This window comes from Echeneis naucrates, chromosome 1 (assembly GCF_900963305.1).
Source record: "Echeneis naucrates chromosome 1, fEcheNa1.1, whole genome shotgun sequence".
Taxonomy (NCBI): Eukaryota; Metazoa; Chordata; class Actinopteri; order Carangiformes; family Echeneidae; genus Echeneis; species Echeneis naucrates.
Window position 1 is genome coordinate 13,243,193 of NC_042511.1, and position 27,414 is coordinate 13,270,606.

General features: G+C 39.2%; 1 protein-coding gene across 1 annotated transcript in view; it reads left to right on the forward strand.

Annotated features, from left to right (window-relative positions):
* The first annotated feature begins 3,712 nt into the window (after positions 1–3,712).
* The window catches only part of tusc3 (tumor suppressor candidate 3), a 60,930-nt gene continuing 37,228 nt past the window's right edge, over positions 3,713–27,414 (forward strand). The window contains exons 1-2 of the mRNA XM_029502901.1: positions 3,713–3,839; positions 27,112–27,281. Coding sequence (XP_029358761.1) covers positions 3,735–3,839; positions 27,112–27,281 — 275 coding nt within the window. The 5' untranslated portion in view covers positions 3,713–3,734. The remainder of the gene's footprint in view (positions 3,840–27,111; positions 27,282–27,414) is intronic.

Sequence of the window (27,414 nt, forward strand, 5' to 3'; positions counted from 1 at the left end):
GTACATTATCTGAGGTTTATTTCAAGCAGCGCAACCACCAGAGTTCCTCCAAGACGATGTCAGCCTCATTCCTCTGCAAAGAACTCTGCCGCAGATCTTTTCAGTCCTCTCTCGTCGCTGCAGTCATGATGTCCTATAGGCCTCAAGTGCAATCAGTTTGTGTTCAATTTAATGCGTTTGCCTCTGAGAGTGGACACACACCTTAGTTGACACTGAGGTACTTGATGAGCACCTACACACAGGTAAACACACACGCACAGCTATGGGCCTATTGAATTGCACACAAGAGAAGACAGAGGAGCATTTGTTGAGGGAGTCCGTCAGAGATAACGAACATCGAATTAAAGAATGCCTCACTCATTCTCTCTGCTCCTTCCTCTCTCGTCTTTTCTTTCTTAGTTCTCTCAATTCATGCCTCTCTCTCGCTGCTTGTCTTTCTGCCTCCGATTCCTCTCTACCCCAGACCGCTCTTGCTCGATCTCTCTCTCTCTGTTTCCCTTTTGATGTTGCACTCTCTCAACCTCTCCCTCTCACTTGTGCTGTTTTTCTATTTCCTGCTCCTCCGTTACTTGGGGACCCTCACCACCACTTCTCCACCACCACCATCTCTCTTTCTTTTCTATAAACTTTGTGCTGTCGGGCAATTAATCATTTTTCTGAGGCCTCGTTATTTTTTATAAGGGAGCGGCTGACCTCAGATATGGTACCTAGTCCTGTGCCAGCTGGAAATGACATCACCCATCTCCCCCCTCCCTCGCTGTGTCTCCAATCTCTAGCTTCCCCCCTGCATTTTAAAACACCATAAAGAGTTTTCTCTCCTTCCATACTGTCCCTCACTAGTTTTTATATCTCTGCTGCCTGCCCAGGAATGTGGATATCTAGAATCCCCGTCCCCTTTTATTTCAGTGACTTCATCACAAACTTAAAGCTACGACAGCTGAGCAGTATACTAAATGTAATTTGCTGTACAAAAAGGCACATGAATTTATCCTGTTATTACCGATGGGATATTTACCAAGCATGTGGCTTTCATGGAAGAACATGTGCTTCACAATTTACAATTTGCATTTCTCCTTTACAATGGTATACTGATGCCTCCATCCTCATGTGGTGTTTTACCTGCCCCACAGCTCTCTATGAAGAACTATGATGCAGCTGTGCAGTAGCAGTAACTGGCTTCTCTGTCTCTCCATCCCTCTGCTCTCTCCCTCTCACGATGCTTCTCGAGGCTGTGGTCAGATAGGAGCTCTATTCTTCTGCTCAAAGGCAAAGTGCAGCTGTTTGTTTTGCTAGATCCAGAGGGAAAAAGCTCATGGGATGGTTAAAGTATTCTTGCTGCCTTACAGTGCAAAAGTTGTACAGGAACTTTGCTAGCATCAGCTAGCTAATGTGAGGTAATGTCACATGTTTGTTACACATACAAACAGGCTGCTTGTTGTTGTTTCTAAAGAGTAAGGGATTTTCAAGTTTTTTCTCTGTAGAATGTATTTTCTCTTGTATTTAATTCATGAAATATAGCTAGTTAGAGTTCGGGGGATTGGGATATCATTTAGCCTTTCTTAGATACACTGTTTTGGTAGAACTTATTAACTTTCGTGACCTTTACATTAAGATGTCCATGAACTTAGATACTATGTAATGAACCTGTCAGGCAGTTCCTCTGGAATCATTTGACAAATTTTATGACCAAGTCCAGCAAGTCTGGAAATGTTTCTATGATTTAGCTGCTATGGACGGAATTAACTGGATTAACAAGACTGCAACGCAAAGTGATTGTTTCACAGTGCATTGACTTTAATATTCCAACATGTGCTCAATTTCTGGCGTGAGTGTATGCAGACGTGTGTATGGGTGTGTGTTCTTTCATACATGCATGTGCAGCAGGTCATCAGACCTTGCACAAGCCATTTACACGTCTGTTACCGGACCATTAACACGCCCCCCATCCAACACCCCCCATCCAACCCCCCCTTTCCAATGTTCTAACTGTAGGGATCCCTTCTCCTGTTTCGCTGTAGCACACAAATGGCATAATGTGCCGTAACACCTCAATGTCCAGTTACATATGTTTTGCAATTAGTGTTTTTCATACCAGCTTCTGAAGATCTACGGTGCCATTTCCTAACTTGATGAGAATCTCAAGCGCTATTTTAGAATGCATTTTTACATCTTGAATAAGTAGTTCCAGGGATTTTGAATAAAAGAAATGTTTGGGTTTTTTTGTTTGTTTTTTGTTTTTTTGTTTTTTTACGTTGCATTTGTTTTCTTTTTCATCATTTAAGACTTTGAACAGGTCGATATTTTCAATACTCTTCACCAGCTGAGAGTAATATTATGCAGCTAAGAGCTGAATTGAATGTACCACCTCGGTAGGCAAGCAAACCAGAAGACAGACGGGAAACATTTTTACACATCAGAGAGTGAATATAACAAAGTAAACTAAATTAGGCACTTTCTCTCCATTGTCTCTGGGTTGTAAATACAGAGAAAAATACCAGGAAAGCCTAACCCTAACTCTTGTCCATTGCAATATTATTCAATACAATATGCACTGTGAAACTTAAAAACCTAATTGTCTTTTTTTTTCTGTGTGTGAAGGTAAAGGGATTGTAGAGTTGTTTATGCATTGGACTGCATTATACTGAAATGTGTGTAAAATGTGTGAAAATATGTCCATTACTATATATATATATATATATATATATATATATATATATATATATATATATATATATAAACTTAGAAAGACAAAATCAGCGAGCCCTGGAAATGTACACTTCCAATAGATGGCAAATGCCCTTCAGACACATGCCCTAAGTGTAAAAAGTTTTATCCGGTTACACAATTTTACACACAGTATTTATTGCAAGGCTAATGTAGTGCATTATATTAGTCACAGGTTGCTCAGGTGTAATTTCACGGAGAGACTGAGAGACAAGCCACCCTCAGTGGTTTCACATAAATCATTTGTCCCCCTCAATTAACTCTATCAAGCGTCTGTGACAAACTCACCTCTCCCAGAACATACGGGTGGGAGACAAACTGCAGTTCTTGGTTCAGGCTCCACCTTCATGCACAATTTTAACAAACTGTAAGCCCAGCTGCAGCGCAAGAACTCAGTCAAGGGGAAACTCTCACTTAGTTCCTTGCTCTGAGACGGATAGGCTTCCACAATGGAAAATTAACAAAATTAATTAAATTACAAAATGGCAGTGTGTTGATGAAAATATTTCTCACCATGCATAATGACTCATGAATATTCAATGACAACTTTCTGTCAGGTGATGTGGATCAAAAAATGAGAAAAACCTGGTTGGGAGATCCATCCAGTCTATCTAATGTGGTGGTTTCTGCTTTGGATTCCATCCAGTAATTATTTATTCAATTATTTATACAATTAAATAATTTATTACATTGTTGCTGTTTTTTTTTTTCTTAGCTGTACACCGTTGAGGGCTAAGATATTGTATAACATGTAGCCTTTAGCCTACAGTTGGTGAAGTATTTCATAAAAAAAAAACAAAAAAAAAAAAACATCTTATTATGTGGCCTTATAGTGTTATTGTGTAGGCTGCAGTGTGTGTTAGCATACCATGCCAGCAGGAATCGCTGCCCGGCTAATAAAACTACAAAACCCAGAGGCGTCGGCGCTTCAGTTTCTTTGCGCTGATTGGTCGAGTCAGACTCCAATCCGCCGGCGGAGACGTGTCTCTCGGCCAGAGCATCCTTCCGTCATGGCGTCTGTTTGGACAAAAACCTTCACTAACCTGCCGGCGCTGGCTGTTTTCGTCCTGCTGCTGCTATGTCTGCCGCCCGGGGGAGGACAGAAGAAGAAGGAGGTAAAGCGTCAAACGTGTGAATTAGTATTTTTCCGACGGATTGTGTTGTGTTGTGAAATGAAAGAGGCTGAATCTGCCGACGTACGTTAAACTGGGGAGTGTTAGCAAGGAGGACGTGGAGGGACTAACCTGTGCTAAGTCTGTCTTTGGGCAACAGTTAATGCTGCACGGTGTGAATGAAAGACACCTGACTTAAATGTAGCCTCTTTTTTTTTTTTTTAGCATGTTGTAGCGTTTAACTTAGCTTTCCTTTCCTACAATCTGCACAACAAGCTAACTACATAACGTAGCCTAGCCGCTGTACTATGATACTGTCAGCTGTCAAAACAGCGCAGCGTGCACGAACACGACCACTAATCCGACGTGTTTACTTTGTGCATTCTTAATTTAAGTTTGGATTATCGTCCCTGTTTCAAATTATGATTGCATTGACCCCAACAACGATTTTACTTTGAAAATCGTGAATCCAGGATGTGCTGTGTTTTCTTTCTTTTCATTTCTCGCTGTACCTCAGTGACCACTGTAGCACCTTTATACTTGCCACCTTTATTTGAAATTACACTGAAACCCCTGAAGCGCCTTAGTTAAACCTTTGTTTAGTGTTATAGGTTTGTGGTAAAGACATTTTTTTTTAATCAAAAGTAGGTCTGGAACAGGAAGAGGCTGTTGTTGGTGGTTTATAGCACACAGCAGCACACAGCAACATGACTGCTTACTAGTTTGTATCTGTGCAAACCAAAAGCTGTCATGATTTAACAAAGGTGTTTTCCAGACTATTATTCTAATTAATTCATATGCTTTGGGTTTTGGATTGAAGCCACTTTTTCATTTATGTTGTGCTATTATGAATGTTTACATGGTGATATGAAACAGCATCTGTTTCATCTTTTATTAGTGTTTGTTTTATATCTTTTTCTCTTAAATTTTTACAACTATATTGTACCAAACTGTGCAACGCTAAGATGTACTATGTTGTGTTATTCTATCGGCCCAATGTATTCTACTTTGTTACACTATAGCGTAGCGTATCATATTCTTTTACTTTCTGATAATAGATGGGAGAAAAATCCTGAATCGACAGTAGGTATCTCAACTAAACAGCTCACATTTACATTTTGCCCTTTTCATTTTCATTTCAAAGTGTCTCAGGTTGGTGAAGTAAGTCCCAGTAAAATCTTTGACAGGTCCTTTGCATGGCGTGTAACAGCACTTCACTAACATTACAAACTAGTTAGGGGATGGCACAGGAAGCGGTGCCAGTGCCTGCATTCAGTAGCATAACATCTCTGGTTTCATTTGATCACTTCGAGGCAACACTGCATTTGCTATTTGCATCCTCACTTTTCAGGCTTCAATTTGCAGATGTTGTAGTATTTTTTATTTTATTTTTTTTATGAATTTCTCTCTCTCCTTAAAACTCAATCTTTTTACCAGTTAAGCATAGTGAAAGTTAAGCATATATGGTTTGGACACGGTGTATCATGGAGTTCTGGGGTTAATTTCTAATTTTAAAGCCTTCACTTGCTATTCCTTACCATTTGAATGTATTGGGTGGTCTTCTCTGTCTTAATGTTGACTGAAACACTGGCATAGCTGCTGTTTTAAGCCTGTTACTTTTGCACCTTCTGACCTATAACAACCAGATCCATACTGGATCTTGCAATCTTCAGTCCCAGGATGTTTTTTGGTTGTGTATTCCAAAGGTTAGAACTGAAATGGGGGAAAAAGGGATTCAAGTTTGCACTTTTCTTTTAATGGAACAAACTGCGTAAAGAGTTCAAACTTCCTGAGCTGTTCTCAGTGGTCGCTTTTAAGTGGATGTTAATCGACACCAAAGAAGGCACATCTGGCTGTAGGTGTTTGGGGGGATCTAGTTATGATTTTATTAACTCTTGAGAAATTAAGCTGCTTTGCTTGATATTTCAATTAATTTATATATGTTATGTTTGCATATATGGCTGCTTATGGCCTGTCTGAAACTTTTGATGTCAGTGCTACTGCCTCTTTTGAACATGATACTCTTGTGAGAGAGATTTATCATCTCAATGTGGTTTAATAAAGGTTTAAAAAAAAAGTTAATCTTTGTAGCCAACCAGCCAAGCATAGACAAGTATATGACAGGTAAACAAATATTTGAATTCATTAATAAAAAAAATCTAATATGTCAACAAATGAATGATGAGAGAGCTGACTGAGTGGAAGAATAAATGGACTAATCATGATGGAAAGCATTTCAACGAGGGAACGCAAAATGAACAGTTGAGACTGACATATTAACTGTCTAGTTTCCTGCTCAATATTTATTTAGTTTTATCTATTTTGATGGCTTTTGTGCTGTATAGGTAATCCATAAATCACAGTCACACGTCTTACAATTTTAACAGTTTTATCGAGTAAAATGAAAGCATATTACAAGCAGCAACCTATTAGACAAAAAAAAAAAAAAAAAATTATTATTATTCTAAACCAAATGCATTTGAATGATCATATCTCTCTATATTAACAGTTATATCTTGCGGGAAGTAGATTGCACAGTTAGAAGTATTTGCATATTTTAACATATATTGACTGGCATCTTGCTTAAAGATTATTTGTTTGTAACAGCTTTGTGGGAAAATATGTATCAATTGTATAGCTGAAACTAAATACAAATTTCCTTGAACAGATGCACTGAACTTTAAATGTCCAGTTTTATTGACATTAACAAATACCTTCTATTTTTAACCTTTTTTACCTAGATACAGTTTGCCAACTTTGCATATTTTCAAGCAATGCTTTGCTTCACATTCACAAAAGTACACCAGGGAGCTCCCCGTTATAGCTGCTGTCTGCTGTGTGCAACTGCCAGACTCAAGGACACTTCGACATTATCTAATGAGTGACAGAAACAGTATTTCTCAATCACTTACCCAGCTGAAATGTATCCAGCTATTAGTAGTTTGAGTCTTCGACATTGAGACGTCTGTCTTTAAAACTTTTGAGTACAATTTTGTTCACTCTGGTCCATTCGCTCTGTAAGATCAGAGCTTCACTGCAGCTCTGACAGTGGCAGACAGGAACTAGGCACACATACTTAGCCAAGTTCACACAGACACACACACAGACATACTTTCAATGAGCCACAGGAGAGATATTGAGGGGTTATAATGTGAGAAATGTACTTTCCCCGTTGGCTGCCTCAGGCCATGGCAGAGGAGGTGGAAGAGCCAGCGAAAGATCTTATTTAGTTGAAAATGGGCAAAATGGTGAAGCAGCACTTTGTATTCATCTCACCAACTTTGGCTCTCCCTCAGTGCCCTTCATCTTGCCCAGGCCAACATATGCTTTAGCTTTAAGCTGTAATGCTGGGTGACACCATTATAATAAAGATTGTCCCTAAACAGTCGTGTCAGTATTTAAATCTTAAGTCAGTACTAGTTTGTTTACAAACTGTGTTTGTAATGTCTCATTCCCTATCCACATTTTGATCCAGTGTATTGACTGGTGTTGTTTGGATTCACTTTTGTTGAGACCTTACATGATTTTCCTGCTATTCTGGCATATGAGCAGAGCCTAAATATTCGAAACATCTTGCATATGTCAAACTTAAATCAAGCAGATATTAAGATCAACTTCAGACAACAAACTTTTTTCTAATCTGCTAATTTGTCATCTGCATTTGCTTTAGAGTAAAAGTATCTCAGTAATTCGGGGGCTCAGTTAATTTTTAATGAAACATTTGTAGTTATTTAATATAGGTTTACGCAGTAATGTTGCTTCTCCAAAATAGACATCTGCTGTAAAATGAATGTATTATAACAAAGTAAAGATAAATCTCAACAACTCTCCTATAGGGAATGGCAGTAGAAAGTATTGAGGTTGCATTACTGGTGCAAGAAATTGGTGGCTTTATTATAACTTTGGATGAAATATGTTGGTGTTGGTCAATCAAGAGCGAAAAAGAAAAACAAAACTTTCCGTAGCCATCCTACTGCATTCATTTAGTCCTTTAAAAACCTTCTGTTGTTGCCTGCATGAAATCACATCCACAGCAAATTAGCCGATGGGCAGTTCAGTTCAGGGTAATCACCATTGGGACTGAGTGTGTTGCTTTGGTAGACTTGCTTTATGAGATTTTCAGTAGAATTTTGGATCAGCACGATTCAGAGCAACAGTTAATATTAAAATTTGCATCATCACTCTGATGGAAAACATCAGAACCAGATTTCAGAGGTATGATAATTTTTACCACTGCTGTTTTAAGCCACAGATAGGTAATGTGTAAGAGCGCAAAGAAAACTTCACATTTCCATATTTTCATTTCCTTAAAATTAGGATGGATGTATGGCGGAGTGCAATATAAAAATTAGTCAGAGAGGGCGGAAGGAGAAAGTTAAGCGTCAAAATTGTGACACATGGTAAGAAAGAGTGAAATAAATTAAAAGAAAGAATAAAAAAAAAAGACAGTGGGGCGGCAGTGCTAGACCCTTGCCTTTTTAAATCCTGCTATATGCCCCTCAGGGAATGAAGGAAATAGTCATGGAGAGAGAAATAATATTTATATCCCTTCAATATGTCCTCGTTCATCACCCCAGCCCTGCTAGATATTATATCTCGCTTGTGCTGTGTTTCTGTCTTGAGGCTGACTAAAGCACAAAGAAAGAACCAATGTAAGCATTTCCCATACCTTGGCATATGGAGTCAGGGGAGCTAAAGAGGGTGAAAAAAGGACAGGGCAGCGAGTCTGAGGCAAGGAGAATTATATATCTAGAGAGTTATATATCTACTGAGAGATAGAGATTGCAAAGGAGTGGGCTTGCTACCACACCCAGGGACCAGTCTAATAAGTGGATTGGAATAATAAGCGCTTGCTACCTCCGCACACAGAAGTGCAATAAACTAGGCCTTCAAGGTATAGCCAAAGCCACTTTCTTTGTTTAAACTGGGACTTAAGAAGCTAAACACTATGTAAGCACGATTGACTCTTGGTTTTTTAGGTGATCCATTCATTGAAAAATGAACCATATATTGCTGTTTACACATTCAGTACTGGGTTCGTGCAGCGAGGTACCATCTATGAAAACAAAGCTTTGACTCATGAATTAGCTCCTTTAAAGTGTGTAAAACCTCTGACTATACACTACAGCAAAATGTATTTTTCAGGATTAAGTCGGTAGTTGAACAAATCTATTTGTTTTTGGCCAATCCAACATGTTTCTGATGTCAAATCTGAATGTTTAACAAAGAAAAGAGTGAGGTTGGTCTTTGCCATTACGCATATATTGGTGTACATGATCATTGGGCAATACAGAGTTTTTCCCAAATCAATTCCTCATTCTGAAAATGGACACAGTGATACATAATGGCATTTTTGCTCTTCAAAGGTTTTCAATGATCAATATAGCCACCCTTCTTTTCAATAACGGCCATTAGCCTGACATCCATAGAGTCTGTCAGCTTCTTAATCTCTTCACGACCGACATTTGATGACACAGCAAGCAAATCCTGCCAAACGATGCTCAAAGATGTGTACTGTCTTCCTTCACTGTAAATCTCAAATTTACCCTGACCAGTACCCCTCTTCTACCTCGCTGCCACCTGACTCGGAGTGGTGCCCTGTATCCATAAGTGATCCAGCCATGAGCCCATCCATCTGGCCCATCAAGAGTCCCTCTAATTTCAACAGTCAATAAAACCTGAAAAAAATCTTCTGAAGATGTATTTGCAGTGTGATATCATGGCACTGTGCTTAAATTACATGGCCTTTATATGCATTTAAAGCTTTAAGCTTGTCATTCAACACTGTTGTAGTTAGGTTTAGGAATTGGTCTGTCGAGGAAGGACTACAGAGCAATCACTTGGTCACTTTATGCTAAGTGATATGGGGGGAAAAATGCTAACCGATTATAGTTGTGGTCAATTGATAAGGGGGTGAGTAAGGTAGTAATGCACTATATACTCACTGTTACCTACAGTTGATTCAGATCAGCATGCTCCCAGTTTTGGGAAATGTGGATATGAATGTGGCTTATCCGATGTGGCTAGGGCTAGCCGCAAAAAAAACCAAGGCTATTTTAATAATAGCCCCAGAAAAATAACTATGGCTATTTAAGTATTAGTTTTTGTTAGTACCTTTATATCTTTTTTTTTCTTGTCCTTAAACAGCCCTTTCCCAGCCTTTTCTGTCTTATTATTATACGCTGTGTTACGCCATAGTTACTCCAAGTTCAGTGTAGGTGCATAATGATATGATAGATCAAAGATAAAAATAAATAAATAAATAAAATAAAAGGGGGGGTTGTTCAACCAAAAGATAAAGCAGTAAAATATTCAGAATTTACAACAACAGAGATTTATTTTTTTATTTATTAGCATTTTTATTGTCATTTTTTAGTTAAATAATCCAATCACTATAAAGAAAATGCAATGTTATTTTTATTTATTTATTTTTGTCTACAGTTGGCCTTGCAGTTTAGCACCACACGGGTTGTCAACTTTTTATGAGATTGACGTACTTTTAGTGTTGCAGTGGAAAATTGTGTTATTTCAGTGTGTGACCATCACAAGCCGCCCCGCTGGAAAATAAGTTAGCTGTCTTTACTGAGTGAAATTTCCTTTTGTTCAGCAGGGAGGGTAGTGCTATGCCACAGTTAATCTAGGGGGAAACAGAGGACATACAGGACACAACTACTGAAACAAGCAGGTGGAAAACAGGCAGTGTTACTAGAACACAGTGGAGTGAAGGTTGTTGTACTGTTCGCAACAACACCCTTAAGATATCAAGAGTCCAAGAAGTGTCCAGAAAAGTGATAGATGAAAATGGCCCAACAGAGGAAGACAGTCAAAGAAGGGTGGTAATGCCATGATGTTTATGTGCCATTTGATGAGACTAGACTTGTGTATCATTTGTTCTTACAAAGAAAATGTATTTCTTTGCATTTGAAGTACGAAGACCTGCTAATATACTGAGGTTTTTTTAATCCAATATGACCATTTAGTAGTATTTCGTAGCATGGATATATGAGTTTTTGCTGAATATCCATAGTTACCTTGTCTGGAAATGTATACAGAGAGCAAGTGGGACGACAATACAACTGAGGTTCCAAGCAAGATTTAAGTTATTTTACTTTCATGGTATGTGTACCCTAAAAAAAACACAAGATGCCTGTCATTAAAGGGGAAGCCTTTACTTTCAGTAGATATGTATATAAAGCATAACTATGAATCAGTTCCAAAGATTAAAAGTCATTTGAACTGTTACAAACCTTCTATGGTCTGTTTTAAAATGTTCCAACATTTAAGTTTTGACATTCATACATAATTCACATGAGCTCGAGGGCTGTGAAATATCTATGTTTAGCTTGATGCTCTCAGCCTTTAGCTAACATTGGTGAGAGTCTTATTACTCAAACTTTACACTGACTTTTACTAATTTCATGATCACCAAACAATCTATTAACAAATGGAGTTCAGGAATACAGAGATATTTTAGATAGTTTCCGTGTAAAGTTAGCTCCAAACTTTTTCTCCATACTGCTAAATACGGTATATTGTCGTTTTCAGTATTTCCCTATGCTGTGTAGTAGTGGTGTGGGATTTTGGGAAAAATAAATTTGTTTACTGCCTGTGCACCTGCGTGTGTGTGTGTGTGTGTGTGTGTGTGTGTGTGTGAGATAGTTACAGTCATCAGTCCAACAGCAGACACCACACTGGGTTTGATTGCTGCCAAATAGTCCTATCTGGATTTGCCTTTACATTTCTTTTTGTCTGCCTCAATCCAGCCATTTTCATGGTCAGACAGTGTGAGACAGAAAAATCCTGTTTTCCCATTCTCCATTTACTTTATCACAGGCTGTGATAATTTCTTCCCATTTCTGTCCTTTCACAAATTGATCTTTTCCTGATGTGTTTATGCTTGCATGCCAATGCTCAGTCTTGGTTAATTCTCCCCCCTGCCTTTCTTCCTCATGAGAATGAATGTGATTGTTTGAAGGGTTCAGATTTGAATACTGTATCCAACCCCATTCCCCCATGTGTTGCAAATATAGCCCGACTAAAAAGCAGCCATAATGGTATGCTATTTTTCTCAGTGAAATGTTTCAATGTTCTGCCATTGAATTCAGGGGTGATTTGTTTGGATCTCGCTCATTAGCTGTAGTCATCTGAATTATTGATGCAGTAGTGTCAGGCCTGCTTTCCCAATGACTGATGGCATGTGTTCCCAAGTCATTTTCCTCTTCTGTTATTCCTCCTCTCCCTCCTCCTTCTTTTTCCTCCCCTTTCCAACATTTCTATAACTAATTTGCCGAGTGGCCAAAGTATCTCTATCTACCGCCCTCAGTGCCCTTATCCGCCCCTTTCCCCGTTTGTGTAACATCCCCTCTATTTTTTTCCTTCACCCGACTTCTATGCACACCTCTGACATTTCTATAATTATGTAGTGTCATTAAATGATATATCTCTTTCCTTTGACTCTGCTATCTACTCTTATTTCTATCAGGTCATACCCTTCCCCTCTTTGCTCTCTTCATCCCTCTCCTCGCTCCCCCATCCTTACATTTCTAAACCTTCTGAGTTCTTGTCTTACTGGACCTCTCCACAGCCTTCAATGCAGTGAAGCACTCTCTTGGTTTGAATCCCACCTCACTGTGAACTGGGCAAATGTCACTCTGGAGTACTCATCCCAGTACTGTTCTGTCACCCCTCCTCCGCTCGCAATGCTGATGACAGCTAGCTGTGCCTGGTGTTCCCACCTGATGACCCTCACCATGAGGATCTCGGTATGTCTGGTGATGGTCATCAGGTTTGCCTGGTGTTCCCACCTGATGACCCTCACCATGAGGATCTCGGTATGTCTGGTGATGGTCATCAGCTGTGCCTGGTGTTCCCACCTGATGACCCTCACCATGAGGATCTCGGTATGTCTGGTGATGGTCATCAGCTGTGCCTGGTGTTCCCACCTGATGACCCTCACCATGAGGATCTCAGTATGTCTGGTGATGTGAACCTTGCAAGTTGTAAACATGTCAGCCTTCCAACCTTTCCCATTTCTGCATATTACGTGGACATAGCATTAGCCTCTCAGATAGCCAGTGGTGATTGACATCTGTTTAAATACTGAACTGAAGCACGCTAAGATCTCAGTGTTGTCTGAAGGTTGTGTCAGGCTGTTAATGCAGAGGGCAGTCTAACTGCTAATAGCTGAACTATCTCTTCTCTGATCATTCATCCCTGCCTGTCCTCATCCCGCCTTATCTCCCTAGGGAAATGTTGGCACTACAGTGCCTCCCACCCTCTCTCATCCCATTTCTTCTTTCTTTATCCCTCAGCCTTCTCTCACTTGTCCCCATATACCTATACTCAGTTTTTCCCCCCTGCTGTTCTCCTTCCCACCTAACCCACCAGTGACGGGCCTTGCTGTATAGCTGATATGAAGTGGCAGGCTATCCTACTGTGCATGTCTTTGTGCGCTCGTGTGCCTGTGTGTGTCTGAGAATGTGTTTTTGTGCATCTGTCTGGCTTGTGGCTGATAAGACGTCACATTCTCATCCTCCCTCCCCACAGAAAGACTTGTATTGTCATGAAGGTTCAAAGGCCATACACACTCACATATGTACACACAACTAGACAGAGAAATGCACACAAACACATGAGTATACAAATGAGTACTTAGGCACTGACATGTAGACAGTCTTGACTGTACTACTTGACTGATATAGTGGAGCTTTTCATAATGCAGTGAATGTGCAGCTGTGTGTTCTTGTGTGTATGCACGTGTGTATTCGTGTGTGTGTGTACTATGTTGCCTGTCACAGATATCTGATGATTCTCTCCTATTAAATTCTTAGTCTTTCTGCTTCACTGGCAGTGTGCCTGTTAATACTCTATGCAGTGATAAAGGCTGTGTGTGTGTGTGTGTGTGTGTGTGTGTGTGTGTGTGTGTGTGTGTGTGTGTGTGTGTGTGTGTGTGTGTGTGTGTGTGTGTGTGTGTGTACTCTTGTGTGTATGTCTCTGCATGGTAAAAAGACTGTCATAACACTTCCTTATTGAAAACACTTGTCATGAGAGGCCAAGTACAGTGGAAAGGGGGAGGAAGACAGGCAGATTTAGTTTTTCTCAAGTTCTGCCTCGTCATTGCCCTTATGGTAAGAGAGGGACTTCTTCTTGGGTAAAGCTGTACCTAGAAACAGTCGACCTGGTTATGAATAATTAAATTATGTTAACATAGCCTTTTGAAAGTATTTATTTGTCCGGAGAATGTCAAGTAATCACCATGGTCTTTTTAGTTCTTCTCCTGCTTCTCATTTAGTCAAACACAGTCACACCAGGGAGAGATGGTGTTAGGAAGGGAGGGTCGAGGTAAAGGGGTGGGATCTCAAACCTCTAGGCTTCTTTGGTTATTAAGGTAAAAAAAAAAAAAAATTGTAATCTGGATGTGAAAGTTAAAGTCCTGAGAGAAGTTACAAACATGCTCTGCCTTCACCACCTCGTTGCATTGAAACTCATCTGTTAGGAATTACAATTCTGTCTAAGCATTATGTCTAACTGACAGGTTATTTATGGTACCAAAATAAGTTATTAAACACACACAACACACACATACAGAAACACATGCACAGGGAGTCAATAATATAATGCTGCGAACTGAGTTTAGCATAAAGCTGTAGTCAGGATATATGCTAAATGCCATTTAGTGTCAGACCTGGTCTCCTCCTCTTTCCTTCTCAATTTCTCACTTTCACTCCTGTTCTTTTTCTCAATCTGTTTGTTGTCTTTCTTGGTTTGAGTCTTTTAGAAAGTTACACCATTGATGTTATTGGGAGAAATAAGGAGAGTAAGACATCAGGACTTTTTTTTTTTTTTTTTTACAGAAGGCATATTGCTGACATTCATTAGCATTTCGATTGCCATTTACCCTTTATTACACGTTAGTCAATGTCTCTAAGGGATCCGTTTGCTGTTTGTTTATGCTTGCACTTTAATGTTTGTGTTTATGTTTAATTGAGATAATAAATTCAGGAACCATATTAGATTTGGTAAACACTAGTAGTGATGACTCCTCACATTTCTCCTGGTAATAAAAACAGAAGATGTTGCATCAGCTGTTATCTTTACATGCAGTGCCCTGTTGTTACCCATGCCATCATTTTCTCTGGTAGAGCTAAAACATTTTCGTGGTTGGAGGAAATGGCCATCATGATATTAGAATTCATCTGATTAAGTTGTAAATTTCAACTGAGTGTGTAAAAGTCAATGCATTAGAAGTGGCAAACACTCAGAACAGGCCTTGGATGCACTCTGGTGCCTGAAATTGCAATCAAAGCATACAAGGAGTCCCATTATGGATTAATGTAGGCTTGTATGTTTTCAGTGCATGTGCAGGCAGTTCCTGATTAGTAAATGCGAAAATTATGATCTTTATGTACTGGAAGCCAAATGTCCTTGTGATGTGTAAGCCACATGCATGCGAGTTTCTTTTCGACTGAGCCAGAGCCAGAGGTTTAAGCCATGAAACGACTGAATGTCAGCTATTTCAGACCGTGACTCTGATACACTGATGTAGTCAGCAGTTCAGTGTTCACTGAAAGCTCTTCAACGTTATTCTCAGGCACCTCATCAAATTAGGAGGCAACACCTCCGACATGCCATCACATTACTACCCACTGCAGCGAATGTGTGAGGAGAATTGTGAAGCGAATGAGACATTACGCGTTAATATATGAAACACACATAACACGTGCAATAGCATTGTTAAAAGTAAATATTTTCAGCTTGCAGAATTTTTTTCAACCACCTGCTCTTTATTTGTTCTATTTTTTCATTAGCTTTTAGCCCTATTTGTTTTCTTGGCGCAAGAACAACACAACTTTTGGATTCATGGTACCTTAAATCTGGATAAACAGTTTTCTCAGAGCTGACAAACACCCAGCTGGAATGCAGTAAAAGCTCATTCTTATTCTAACTGTTGTCTCCACTGAAATAAACGAGGCGAGTAAGGGAAGGCTCTTTGAACTACAACTGACAGTTCAAGTCTTTAATGAGGAGCTTGATTTGTGATGATTGTTGCTTCCCTTGTTTCAGCTGAGCAACCGGTGGCCACTCCCTTTTCCAGCTGTTCAGACTATTGACCAGCCAATTAGTCTCACCAGCCGATCTCAGAGCGCGATATGATTAGTGCAACTAGCTCACCATCTCCCTTGTGAGACTGACACCACTTTGCAGTTGGCGGCGAGACAGCTGTAGCTTGCTGAGCTAAAAAGAAGTTACATGGCTCTTACACTGCCTGTAATCCTGCATTCGGCATACTAGGACGGGGGGGGGGGGCTTAAATGCATGCATTCATTCCCAGGCAATAAAGCAAGAAAGGTTCTGGACAGCAGTTTTTCTCTAGTGATTTTACTGCCGACTCATTTTGAAATGAGCTCTTTAGTCAGGGCACCAGCCCAGTCAGGGCACCAGCCCATTCAGGGCTAACTGCTTCATCAAACCAAGGTTGGGATAAAATGTCAGCGCAAGTATTTGGTGCTCATTATGTAAGACGTTTGCAGGGTGCCATGTTATACAATTTCTTTTTCTCTCTTCTTAGTTTCTGGTATCAGTGAAGAGAACATATTAATGAAAGAGACAGTCATTCATATTGCAGCACTCTGCCCATCGTCTTCTTTTAGCTTAGATTTTTCGATTTATTCCTCATGAAAAATGCTTCTCTGCAAAACATTATTTCCAGAGATTGCACACCACTCATTGTTTTTGGCAGCCTGTTTACCTCAGGTAAATTTCTATTTTAAACTCGACACATGAGTAATAACTGTTGGAATTACTTCAAAGTCAGAAAGACAGAGAAATGGTCAGCTCTGTGAATCACTGAGCCATAACACTTAATGTCAGACTAAAATCTCAAGTCTTCATTAATAATAGTTTGCAAATAAATAAAACAGCATATGCTACTAAGTGAAACTTAATTATTTGTGCAAAACCTTTCAGAAAAAAAAACCCAAAAAAGACAGACCAGAAAATATAAACATCGTATTTGCATACAAACTATGATCACTGTTATTGTCACTAATTATAAAACATGCCAAAAAGCACAGTTTTACACTTGTGCCTACACATATGCTTTCTCGGAATTTGAAATTCTATGACCAAATCTGATTATGTTGTAGATGTACCTATTCTCTCCATCTATCACCAATCACCACCACACACACACACACACACACACACACATTTTGGCAGCATTTTTTCTTACCTGGTAACTTTCTATTTGAACCCACTTTTTTAAAATCAGATATGCTTCTGATAAGAAATTCCTCTCAGCAGCTGCTGTTCATTCAATAGGTCTAGTGAGACTGAATGCTCACCTTAGCAGAGGCAAATAACAAATGTGAATGGCTTAGAAGGCTAATTAGGTGCACATTAAGCTTGTAGTTATTAGGCTTTAATACTAGTGCTTGTTTCCCAAGGCTAATGAGGGTGCACACAATCACACTTGTATTTCTAATATCCTGATACTGTATGGGCATTGTGTACTTGGCCTTGACTTTGACCATTAAAAATGATCACTGCAGGCAGACTGGCACAGTCTAAGTGCGGGGTCGGTGCATAAAGTTAAAAGACAGAAGGAGGAGAGCTGTAAATGGACAATAGTGAGCTAAAGGTCAAATAGTAGTAGCGAAGCACTGCACAACCGGGCAGCGGAAAAGAGGAGGATAATTGACCTGGTAGTCAGGCAGACAGGCAAATTCATGACCTTTGTGTATGAGTCCCTCCCTCTGGTACATCCACATTTTTCCGTTTTTGCTTTTTCTCATAAGCCGGCATTTCCCACCTTTTTGATTATGAGACATTGGTAACATGGTAATGGTAATGGCAACTGTGATTACAGTCTTTGAATTTGATAGGATCTGGGTGATATTTTACAATGCAAGGGTGAATGACTGGTGTATGTTTTGAACATGCATTTGTCATGCCCCCATTTTCTTCTATCAGCTTATTGTAATGTTTTGTGTTCTGCATGTGCTTTTGTGCTTTTTTTTTTTTTGGGGGGGGGGGGGCAAAAAAGCTGAAATTCGTTTATATGTACGATCTGCCTCAGAGACTGTGACTTGAAACAATTAAAATAAAATAAAGAGAGATGAACCCAGTAATAACATTAAACCTATAGTCAAATAAATCATGTGTTGCTGGTCCTCAAAACTTCAATTTCATCAAAGAACTTTTGAAAATAATTTTCACTTTTCTTTCAAGTCTCTGGTTTCAGCTCAGTATGAAATCTTTTTTTAAATAGAAGTAGATGATTACCTCTACTTACTTTGTCCTTCTTGTTCCTTTCTTATACTTAAGAGACTATTCCAGCAATTCTATTCTACTGTACCCTAATAGATGGTGAAGACTGGCTGAAAGGGGATAAAATGACAGCTCTCTCTTCCTTTCAGTCTTTGCTTCCATTTTTAAATTCGGGACTTTGAATAGGACCCAGATTGAGCATCCTTTCTCTGAAGTACACACGTGTTTTTTCATTCCAATTTTATGTGAGATGGTTATGCTTTGCATTATGCTGAGCCTCCCTTTCTGTTTTCTCTTCAGCGCTTTATTAACCCTGGTGGCACATTAAATTACCGTATGTTTGCGAATGTTTGCTCTATAGGAAAAATTCCAGTGGTTTCTGAGAAGTGGAAAGCTGAGAAGTTCACTTCACATCCAATATAGGGTCATTACAGTCATTCCACTCGCGCTGTTACCAGAAATCGACAAATGTGTTAACTGTTAATACATTCTTTCGACATACCGCAAGCTGCCGGGTATTGAAGGTTGTAAGTATTCTAAGTATTCTGGAAAAATGGCCAAAAGCACTTACAGGACATTTACATTTACATACATTTACTCTCCCTTTTATTGTTAAAATAAGCAAAAACTCCAGGTGGACAATAGGAATCTTTGATGTTAAAGGATTAAACCTTAAGACCACCCACAGATGGCCTGAGCTACTGACATTGCTGAGTGAGAGGAATGAAAAATGTGGCCCCTGCCTTTCATCATACACACATACAGCCCAGCCCTAAATGCAGGCAGACGATCACACAGTGATGGTGAGAGTGTGATCTGGGGCTCTGCTGCAACGGACACATCTCTATGGCTTCATTGAGTTGTTTATGATTGTTTTGTTCTTTTCCTTTTACCAAAGGAAGAAAACCTTTTTTTTTTTTTTTTTTTTTTTTTTAAGTGTGATTGTTTTACTTCAATTGAAATTTGACCCATTCTTACCTATATACAGCTAAATTATACCAAAAGAACATTTTGCAGTTTAAGGTGTTGATTTCATAAATGTGTATCGGTTTGCAGCAGCCATGCAGAGAGGTTACATTGCTTGCCTAGTTTCTCGCTTTTGGTTCCCTGCTGTGTGGTTCAAAGGTTCCACAGATCTTACTGTAGAAATCCAAAAAGGCAGAAATACCCTGTTCTGCATTCCAACACGTTCACCTAAAGAAAGAATTTGAAAAGGACTTTTTTTTTCGAATCCTTTGATGTGCTTTTTTTTTTTTTTTTTTTCGAAAAATTTCACGTGCTATTATCTGCTGTCAGTTTACATTAAATCCCCAAACATACCTAAAACCATGGCAAAATTATTTACACACTGATTTTATTTGTTTTTGGCGATTAGCAGATGTGTTTCCTTTACAACATGCTTTTGGCAACTAAAATAATAAGTAATGGAGATATTAGTGAATAGTGAAGAAATTACAAAAATTAAACTGTCAGGAGAATATCATATTTGCTCGGAAGCTCCTCACTAAATTTCACTTTGGATATCATTTAGTGTAATGTAATGTAATATATATATATATATATATATATATATATATATATATATATATATATATATATGTTTTTTCCTTGTTTTTTGCTACGTTTGGTATTACCAGCAAAAAGAGTTATTAGCATAACCCACAGACTGTATGTAAACGTGGATGCAAACTCCACTCCATAGTGAAAAAGAGCTATAAAAGTTAATTCTATGTAATGAGCATCAGGGGGTGATTCCAAAGTTGCAAAAATGGTGAAGTATGAAACTATGAGAAAATTTCCCCATTTTTTCCTTGCTTTATTACCCCAGTAAACGTTTTCCTAATGAGTTTATAGTCTCAACTGCTAGTTTTGAGCCTTCTTCAATACAACATGATTAAAATTTTTTAGATCATCGTCCCATTTAGAGGAAAATGTCCGATAAAGCAGATAAGCAGCTTTAGGGCGTGATTTAGAGACCAATTGACCTGCCTCACAATCAGGATGTTGTAAAGAGGAGGTCATATCTGCTGACCAGCCTGTCTCCACTCCAAGTCCAAATGTTCTGGTTCATTCTGGTTAAAAACAAAATAAAAACAACAAATAAATAAATAAATAAGATGGCATTGCCCATATTTCCAAAATATGGCTTCAAAATAACAATTCACAGACCTGTAGGTGATAACGTATGTATATGATAAGGATATAATCATATATATATATATTTATATATTTTTATTTTATTTTATTTTTTTCAATTTCTCTCTCTCACTGTAACGTTTTTGTTTTTGTTTTTTTTAACCTTCATTCCTTTCAAACCAATTGTTATTCCTCCGATTTTTCAAAATTACTTTCTTTTCATTCCTCCTCCTTTTGGTTTATTGCAGGGGAACAGTATAGTGACCATATGCTCCCTGAGTATTTATGTTGACTCACGATTGTTTTTAGAGTGGGACTGGCTCTTTGCCCTGTGTGTCCATCCCCACTTTTTATTGGGATGTCTTTATAACAAAATCAAACAGCACTGATGCCCCATAAACCCAATTGGAGCTTTCTGCTTTGCCCTAGAGAAATCATATCTGCAAACACAGGGAAAAGAAAAATAAATGAAGTTGGGGTCAGTAGAGGTGAAGCGTGACTAACAATTAACTTCAGCCTTCTGCTATAGTATTGTGTCAGATAAAATGCAGCTAGGATAAAATACATTTACTTTCTGGGTCAAATAAATGGTTCACCTGATGTGGCTTTATTTTGACAGCTATGCATTGTGGAAATGGTCTGATTGTTTGACTGGATGGTGGCTGGGCAAGTGGCGAATCATCTTCCTGTGTTTATACTGTGCGTATGTAAAAAGCTGTCCAGATAGAGATGATAAACAATTAAAAATGAATTGAGAACAAGTCCAAAAACAGAGTGAATTGAAAAAGTAGTAATTTGTTCATTAAAATATGTTAATGGGTGCACCGAGATGCATTTTAAAAAAAATGCGTCACATGTTTATCCTGTAGGCCAATCACAACAATTGTGACAGTTGTGACAGAGTATCAGCTATAGGATAGCAGACCCCAAAGATAAAAAGACAAAGCAAATACCTTGATTTTTAACTAGCTCTGAGACGTAAATGTCTTCAAATTGAGTCGTGCTGTAAAATTCTTCATATGGATGAAAATTCAACCCAGCTACCAACACGTGGCATATAGTGCATATTTCGTTTGATCATATCAAAATTTTATTTCTGCTTTAAAATTAGACTTATCTCCCAACTGACATTTAAAATGTCTGGAAAATGTTGAGAAGTTAGCTTGATAAAACTGACATACACCCTAAACCAACAAACACAAAAGACTTAGACAGACACCCTCGGGAAAAGAAATGACAGAAGATTTAAAATGTCACACCATGTGCCTGGGAGGTTTAGAGATGAGCTGTAATCTGTAAACAAGAAAGAAAAGAAAAAAAGGCACATCTTTAGATATTCTATAAGCATCATGGAATGAGACAATTGCCAGCATTAATGGAGGAAAGATAGAAAATAAAATCACCGGAGGGTGACGGGACGTGAGGACATGTGGACAAAGTCAAGGGAGGTATGCGTTTATTTCAAATAATTGTTATTAGGCAGATAAGCTGACAAATCCTTTGTCACCCCCCCCCCCCCTTTAGTGACAAATCGTGATAAGTCCTAGAATTAGAATTTATGGGCTGACAAATGTGCTGGAAATATGAAGGTATTTTGGTTTGATTTAATACAGGTGAGAAATGGAAACAATAACACTGACAGAAAACGCACAGACGCACTATCAAAATACGTGATGTATATGTTTTTAAATCTCACAGTATTAACTGTCCCTCTCTCGTCCTTTGCTTGCTCACAGGATTTCACGTTGCCTGCAATTTTACTTTTTCTCCTCCTCTGTATTTTCTTTTCCTTTAATCGAATGCTTGAGTCCTCCACTAACTTCATAAACCTCTTGGTCTCTTTCTTCCCCAATTTCTCGCGTAATCCTCTGATTCTATTCCTTCCCCAAATAAAAGATAAAAAAAACGTCCACTTTCTGAGTAACGCTCCTTTTTTTTCCCCCTCCCTCTACAATTGTTCTGCCCTCCTGAACTTCCTTCGTGCATGCATAACACGCTTTAAGTATTTTTGGTTCAACTCAGCCTACAAAGTTCCAAAGTCATCATAAGGACACCATGATTACCAGAAATTGCCTTGCAATAAGTTTTTGTTGGTCTTTACAGAGAGCAATGTACTTCTTTTGTGTCTACATTTGTGGGAGCATGATCGAGAGAGAGGGCGGGAGAGTAAGAGAGCGAGGAAAGAGATGACTCATTGTTCCATGTTATATGAAGTCAATTTCCAGTAATCCCCCTTTCAATGGAAGAATTGAAGTAAACTGTGTAGGAGCCTGATGGCCAAAGCTGAAGCCCATTCACTTACAATAGAGCTGTTTAGACCGCTCAGAGCAAGGGATTGTGGGCTGAACAAACACGTTTAGCCTTTCATGTGGAGGGTTCCCAGATCAAACCCCTTGCTGGCTGGGGAAATCTGCTGCTTCCCATCTAACTACAAGACACTTTAAAGTATACAGTGTTTGTCAGCCTTTAAAATACTGAATTGAATTGTTTGATCAAACAAGCCGGCTGACTGACAGGGAAACTAACGAACCACCTAACTGCCTGCTTATTTCTTTTAACGGTGTCATTGAGTGACTGGCATCAACATATTGACTTCCTGTTTCGCTGATTTACTAACCAAGTAAATAATTAGCTGACTGAGTGGCTGACCATTTTTTTCTGACAGCTTTTTTCAGCTTGCACAGTGACTCTACACTTGAATAAGTGTTTGGCTGACAAATCAACCCTCTTCGATGATGACCCCTAGACCCCTTAATGCCTGATTCAGCTCTGCCTTACACTCCGTGCGTCATTCTCTGACTTTCCCTTCCCGTTCATCATTTCCATTCCTAGCTCTGCTCTAAATAGCATAAAAATAACATACAAGTGTTGTTTCTTTTACTTTAAAACAAACCTTTTCTCTCTCTTTAGTCATAATATCCTATTCCTATCTCATGACTTTACATTGAAAGAAATGTGGAAATAGTTGGAAGTTACTGAAAGGAAAAAGAAAAACAAGAAGATAGACTATTGGAAATTATGCAGCAGAGTGGATATAATAAGAAAAGAGAATGAGAGGAAAGGCGTAAATGCGGAACTAGAGAGAAATTTAAACCACAGTTCAGTGCTACTTATGCAGTCTGCTGGTTTAAGTGGGTTTGCGTGCGTGTGTGTGTGTGTGTGTGTGTGTGTTTGAAAGAGAGAGGTCATGACATTCATGGACTGAGTAACAGAAAGTCAGATGGATAAAGCGGGATATCTGCAGATTTGGGCATCTTACTCACTGTGGCTCTCTCTCTCTCTCTCTCTCTCTCTCTCTCTCTCTCTCTCTCTCTCTCTCTCTCTCTCTCTCTCTCTCTCTCTCTCTCTCTCTCTCTCTCTCTCCTTGTTACACACACACACACACACGCACAAATCATATGCACATGGTAGATGTGATTCATTTTAGTGCCCTCTGTGCTCAGTGGTGTAGAAAATAAATGTTTTTAATGGTCCCAGGCTGTTTGGAGAGCCTTTGTGTAGTTCATGTTGGTGTATGATGATCAGGTAAAGTGGGGAGTTATGACGCTGGTGTGTAGGAGTCACTTGAAGGTCTACCGTAAGATATGTAAATAGCTCTGTGCAGGCAATGCTCATTAGAACAGCTTTTTTCTAAACTAATTTTGTGCTAATGTGGACAACAGGCATTACTGTGAGCTCTCAGGCATTGGTCATGTTTTCCTCTAATCGAATAGAGAATCCCACTGTCATTGTCAGCAGCATGCATTGTATTTCTCATTGCCTTTTGGTTTTGTAAAAGCGGTTTTTGGGAAGAAGTTTCCTGCTGTGTTAATTTACTGCCTGTGCTTGCTGTTTATGTTCACATGTAACGGTAATGGCCACAACATAATGTATAAACAATAGTAAACCTTGGGGTAAATAATTCTATGTCATTATAGTCTAAAGTGAAATATTTTTTTTTTCCCATTTAAGATGTGATAAATGCATACACTCAAATAGTATGAAGATATTGTCATGGAATTATAGCCAAGAAAGCCCAAGAGACTCCTTCTGGCGGAAAATCATAAATGCCAGCGCTAAATTGCAGATGACACATCAGGATGCTCGTTTTGTCTTAGTTTTCCACTTTCTCTCTTGGTCTCTTAATTTATTCCAGTTTTGTAAGGAGAGTGTATTTTAAGCCCTCCAAACCTGCAGCTTATGCTTTCAAACAAGAGCCTACATTATGGTAAATATTCTCTCATGCCAGCTACCCTGCGCTGCATTGTTTTTAAGCACTTTTGTCATCACTTAGACTTCCCTCACAAGCGGCACTTGAGTGTGTTTTCAGCAATATTGTTTGTGTGTGTGCGCCTGTGGAAAGTGAGTAAGGCAGTGCATCATTACTGCCAGTGTAACTGGCATCCAGGACTGACAGCTCTCTTTTCGGGGCTGAATGCACACAGGCAATATCTTGGTAGATAAATTCAAGGCAAAAAAAAAAAAAAAAAAAAGCAACGCTGCACAGAAAGCACTTTGAACCTCCTTTGGACATACACTTAACCACACATAACACACAATTCTGGTGTTTCTGTGCCTTGTTTTCTTAGTGAACAACCCATATTATACATGACCTGATGCCATAAGAGTGTGTCTTTGGTGAACAAGCAATACACTGAAACCTGTGCTACTGTATTTCCCCCACACTATCTCTTATCCTTTCCTTCTTTTGTTTACAGGAAAGATTTAGTCTCTGCTCTGTGTCTATAGCCACAGATTGTGTGTGAGAGAAACAGACAGACAGAGAGAGACACACAGAAGGAGAGATTTTGTGCCAGATTACCAGTAGGAATGAGGTGCAGTGCCAAATTATTTAGCTCCCTTCTATTTGATCCACTACTAGTGAACTACTGGGTAGAAAGAGGGGTGGAGACGGAGAGTGATGGAAAGTTGCTTTGCGTAGAGTAGCTTGAGGCTCTTATACTGTCTTGCATTACATCTGCAGACTTGAAAACAAAATTTCCAATCGTACAAAAACCACAAAAGCCCTACCAGTCCTGTCTGTGATCTTTTAGCTCTGCATCTCATGCCCCTTTGAACAAGCTAAGCTCGGATGCACTGGCAGGGTCCCATGTGAGAGTGAGTGAGAAGTACTGTATGTTACAACACAATACTGCAGTTGAGAATGTTAGCACATTCAGCTGGTACAGTTGGCAAGGCATTTTAATAATGAATTTTGGTATTTTGGTATTTCATATGCAGTGTTGTATAGCGATACCTTCCAGAGCCTCAACCCACTGCCACCACTGCAGGTCTCAAGGAGCTCTCAAACTTGATTTTCATTTACAGCTGACACTGTAATATGTGTGAATGACACAATCCACTTGAAGTCAAGGGGAGCTGTATGTTTTGAAAACATTGATCTATTTTTGTCCCTTTTATCTGCATGTGTCGACTGTTCCTAAGATAAGAACCCTGAGACCGCACAGCCCCTGGGAACATTCAAATCCACAGTGTGGAAACATTTTGCCCCCACCCATCCCTAAAACCGAAACTACAACTATTTACTGTTGTTACACTCAATAGCCTGCTCCTCTGTTTCAACTAAACTGTCCTGTATGAGTCACCACAGAGTAAGAGTAACACTACTTGTAGAAAAGCATGAAATGAATAGCACAGCAACACTCTTGAGTCAAAAAATAAATATCCTCCCCACCCTGAATTACTTATTCCTGTTTAGAACACAGTAGTTTTTTTGAAAGAAGTGGTGGAGAAAAAAGATTATCACTAAAGATACAGAGATGGTGGACAGAAGACTTTAATGAAAAATGCATGACAAGTCCTCCGCATTGATTTAACACAGTGTACTTCACAAGAAAGGTTTTAATGCTGTAAATTGAAATATGCTATCTGGACATGTTTTGTTTTTTTTTAAGCTGTACAGTTTCATCAGCAGTAGCTATGAAACAAGTGTTTCATCAGCAGTCTTGGTGTTTCATCAGCCATCAGTTTAGAGCTCAAGTTTGGCAAAGATGTTGTTGGTAAAGACGAAGCTGTGTCCTGCTGAGAACACTAGAATATAGTAGATTTACACACACACATGCAGCACAAGCACACTCATGCACAACCAGCCACATCGAAACATTACTGTATGCTTCATGACTGTCATAATAAGCACTACAACAAAATAAACTGACACTAGTGTGTGTGTTTGTATACACATGTATGCTGTGTGTTGTTTCCCTTTAGCATTAGACTCTGATACAAACTCTGTTCTGACCTTTTAGATAAGCTGGACCAGATTTTATCAATAGCAGACTCAAACTTCACACACAAACACAACACAAAACTATCGCTTTTCTGTACAACGCACACACCTAGACTGCCTAGTCAGGGCTTCCTTTCTGTACATAACAGTTAGGTTTGTTTTATTCCACATTTTTTGCATTCCATTAGTCAATGTAGGCCAGGAGTCAAGCCTATTAAAATTTAGATTTGCTGACTCACATCCAGTCACACCTTGCTCTGTATCAAGACTTTGAAAGTAGTCATTATTTACAACATAGTTCCTCCTGTTCAGTGGAATAATTGGGATGTTATTGAGCTGAAGAGATGTGGCCAGAACATGAACAAAAAAAGGGTCCTGCTGTACTCTGTGGGAAATCTTATATCCTGTGGGCAATATCACGGGACTCTGCAAATGGGTCATTTTATATGAGCGCACCAGAATGTATTAGCAAGTCCTCTATACTGTCTCTTCACCATGACAACAGGGTTTTTGACATTGTAAAGAATTAATGGGCTGTCCTTATTTTTATAAGCCAGCATATAGAAATACCGTTTCTGTTTCTGTTTGAATCTGAAAATCTTAACAGGAAACATTTTCCTGCTCTCCCCTTGTCCATTTGTTCAGAACCTGCTGTCAGAGAAAGTTGACCAGATGATGGAATGGTCTTCTCGCCGTTCCGTCGTCCGGATGAATGGTGACAAGTTCCGTCGCTTTGTCAAGGCTCCACCCAGGAACTACTCTGTCATCGTCATGTTCACTGCCCTCCAGCCTCAAAGGCAGTGTTCTGTTTGCAGGTACGCGCACATCCCAATGACATATTTTCCAACATAACAACCTTTCCTCTGTCATTTTTTTGATTGCCTGAGTCTGTCATGTCTTCCTCGAAGTTTACTGAGTGAACTGAAGTTCACTTTACAGTGAAAAGAA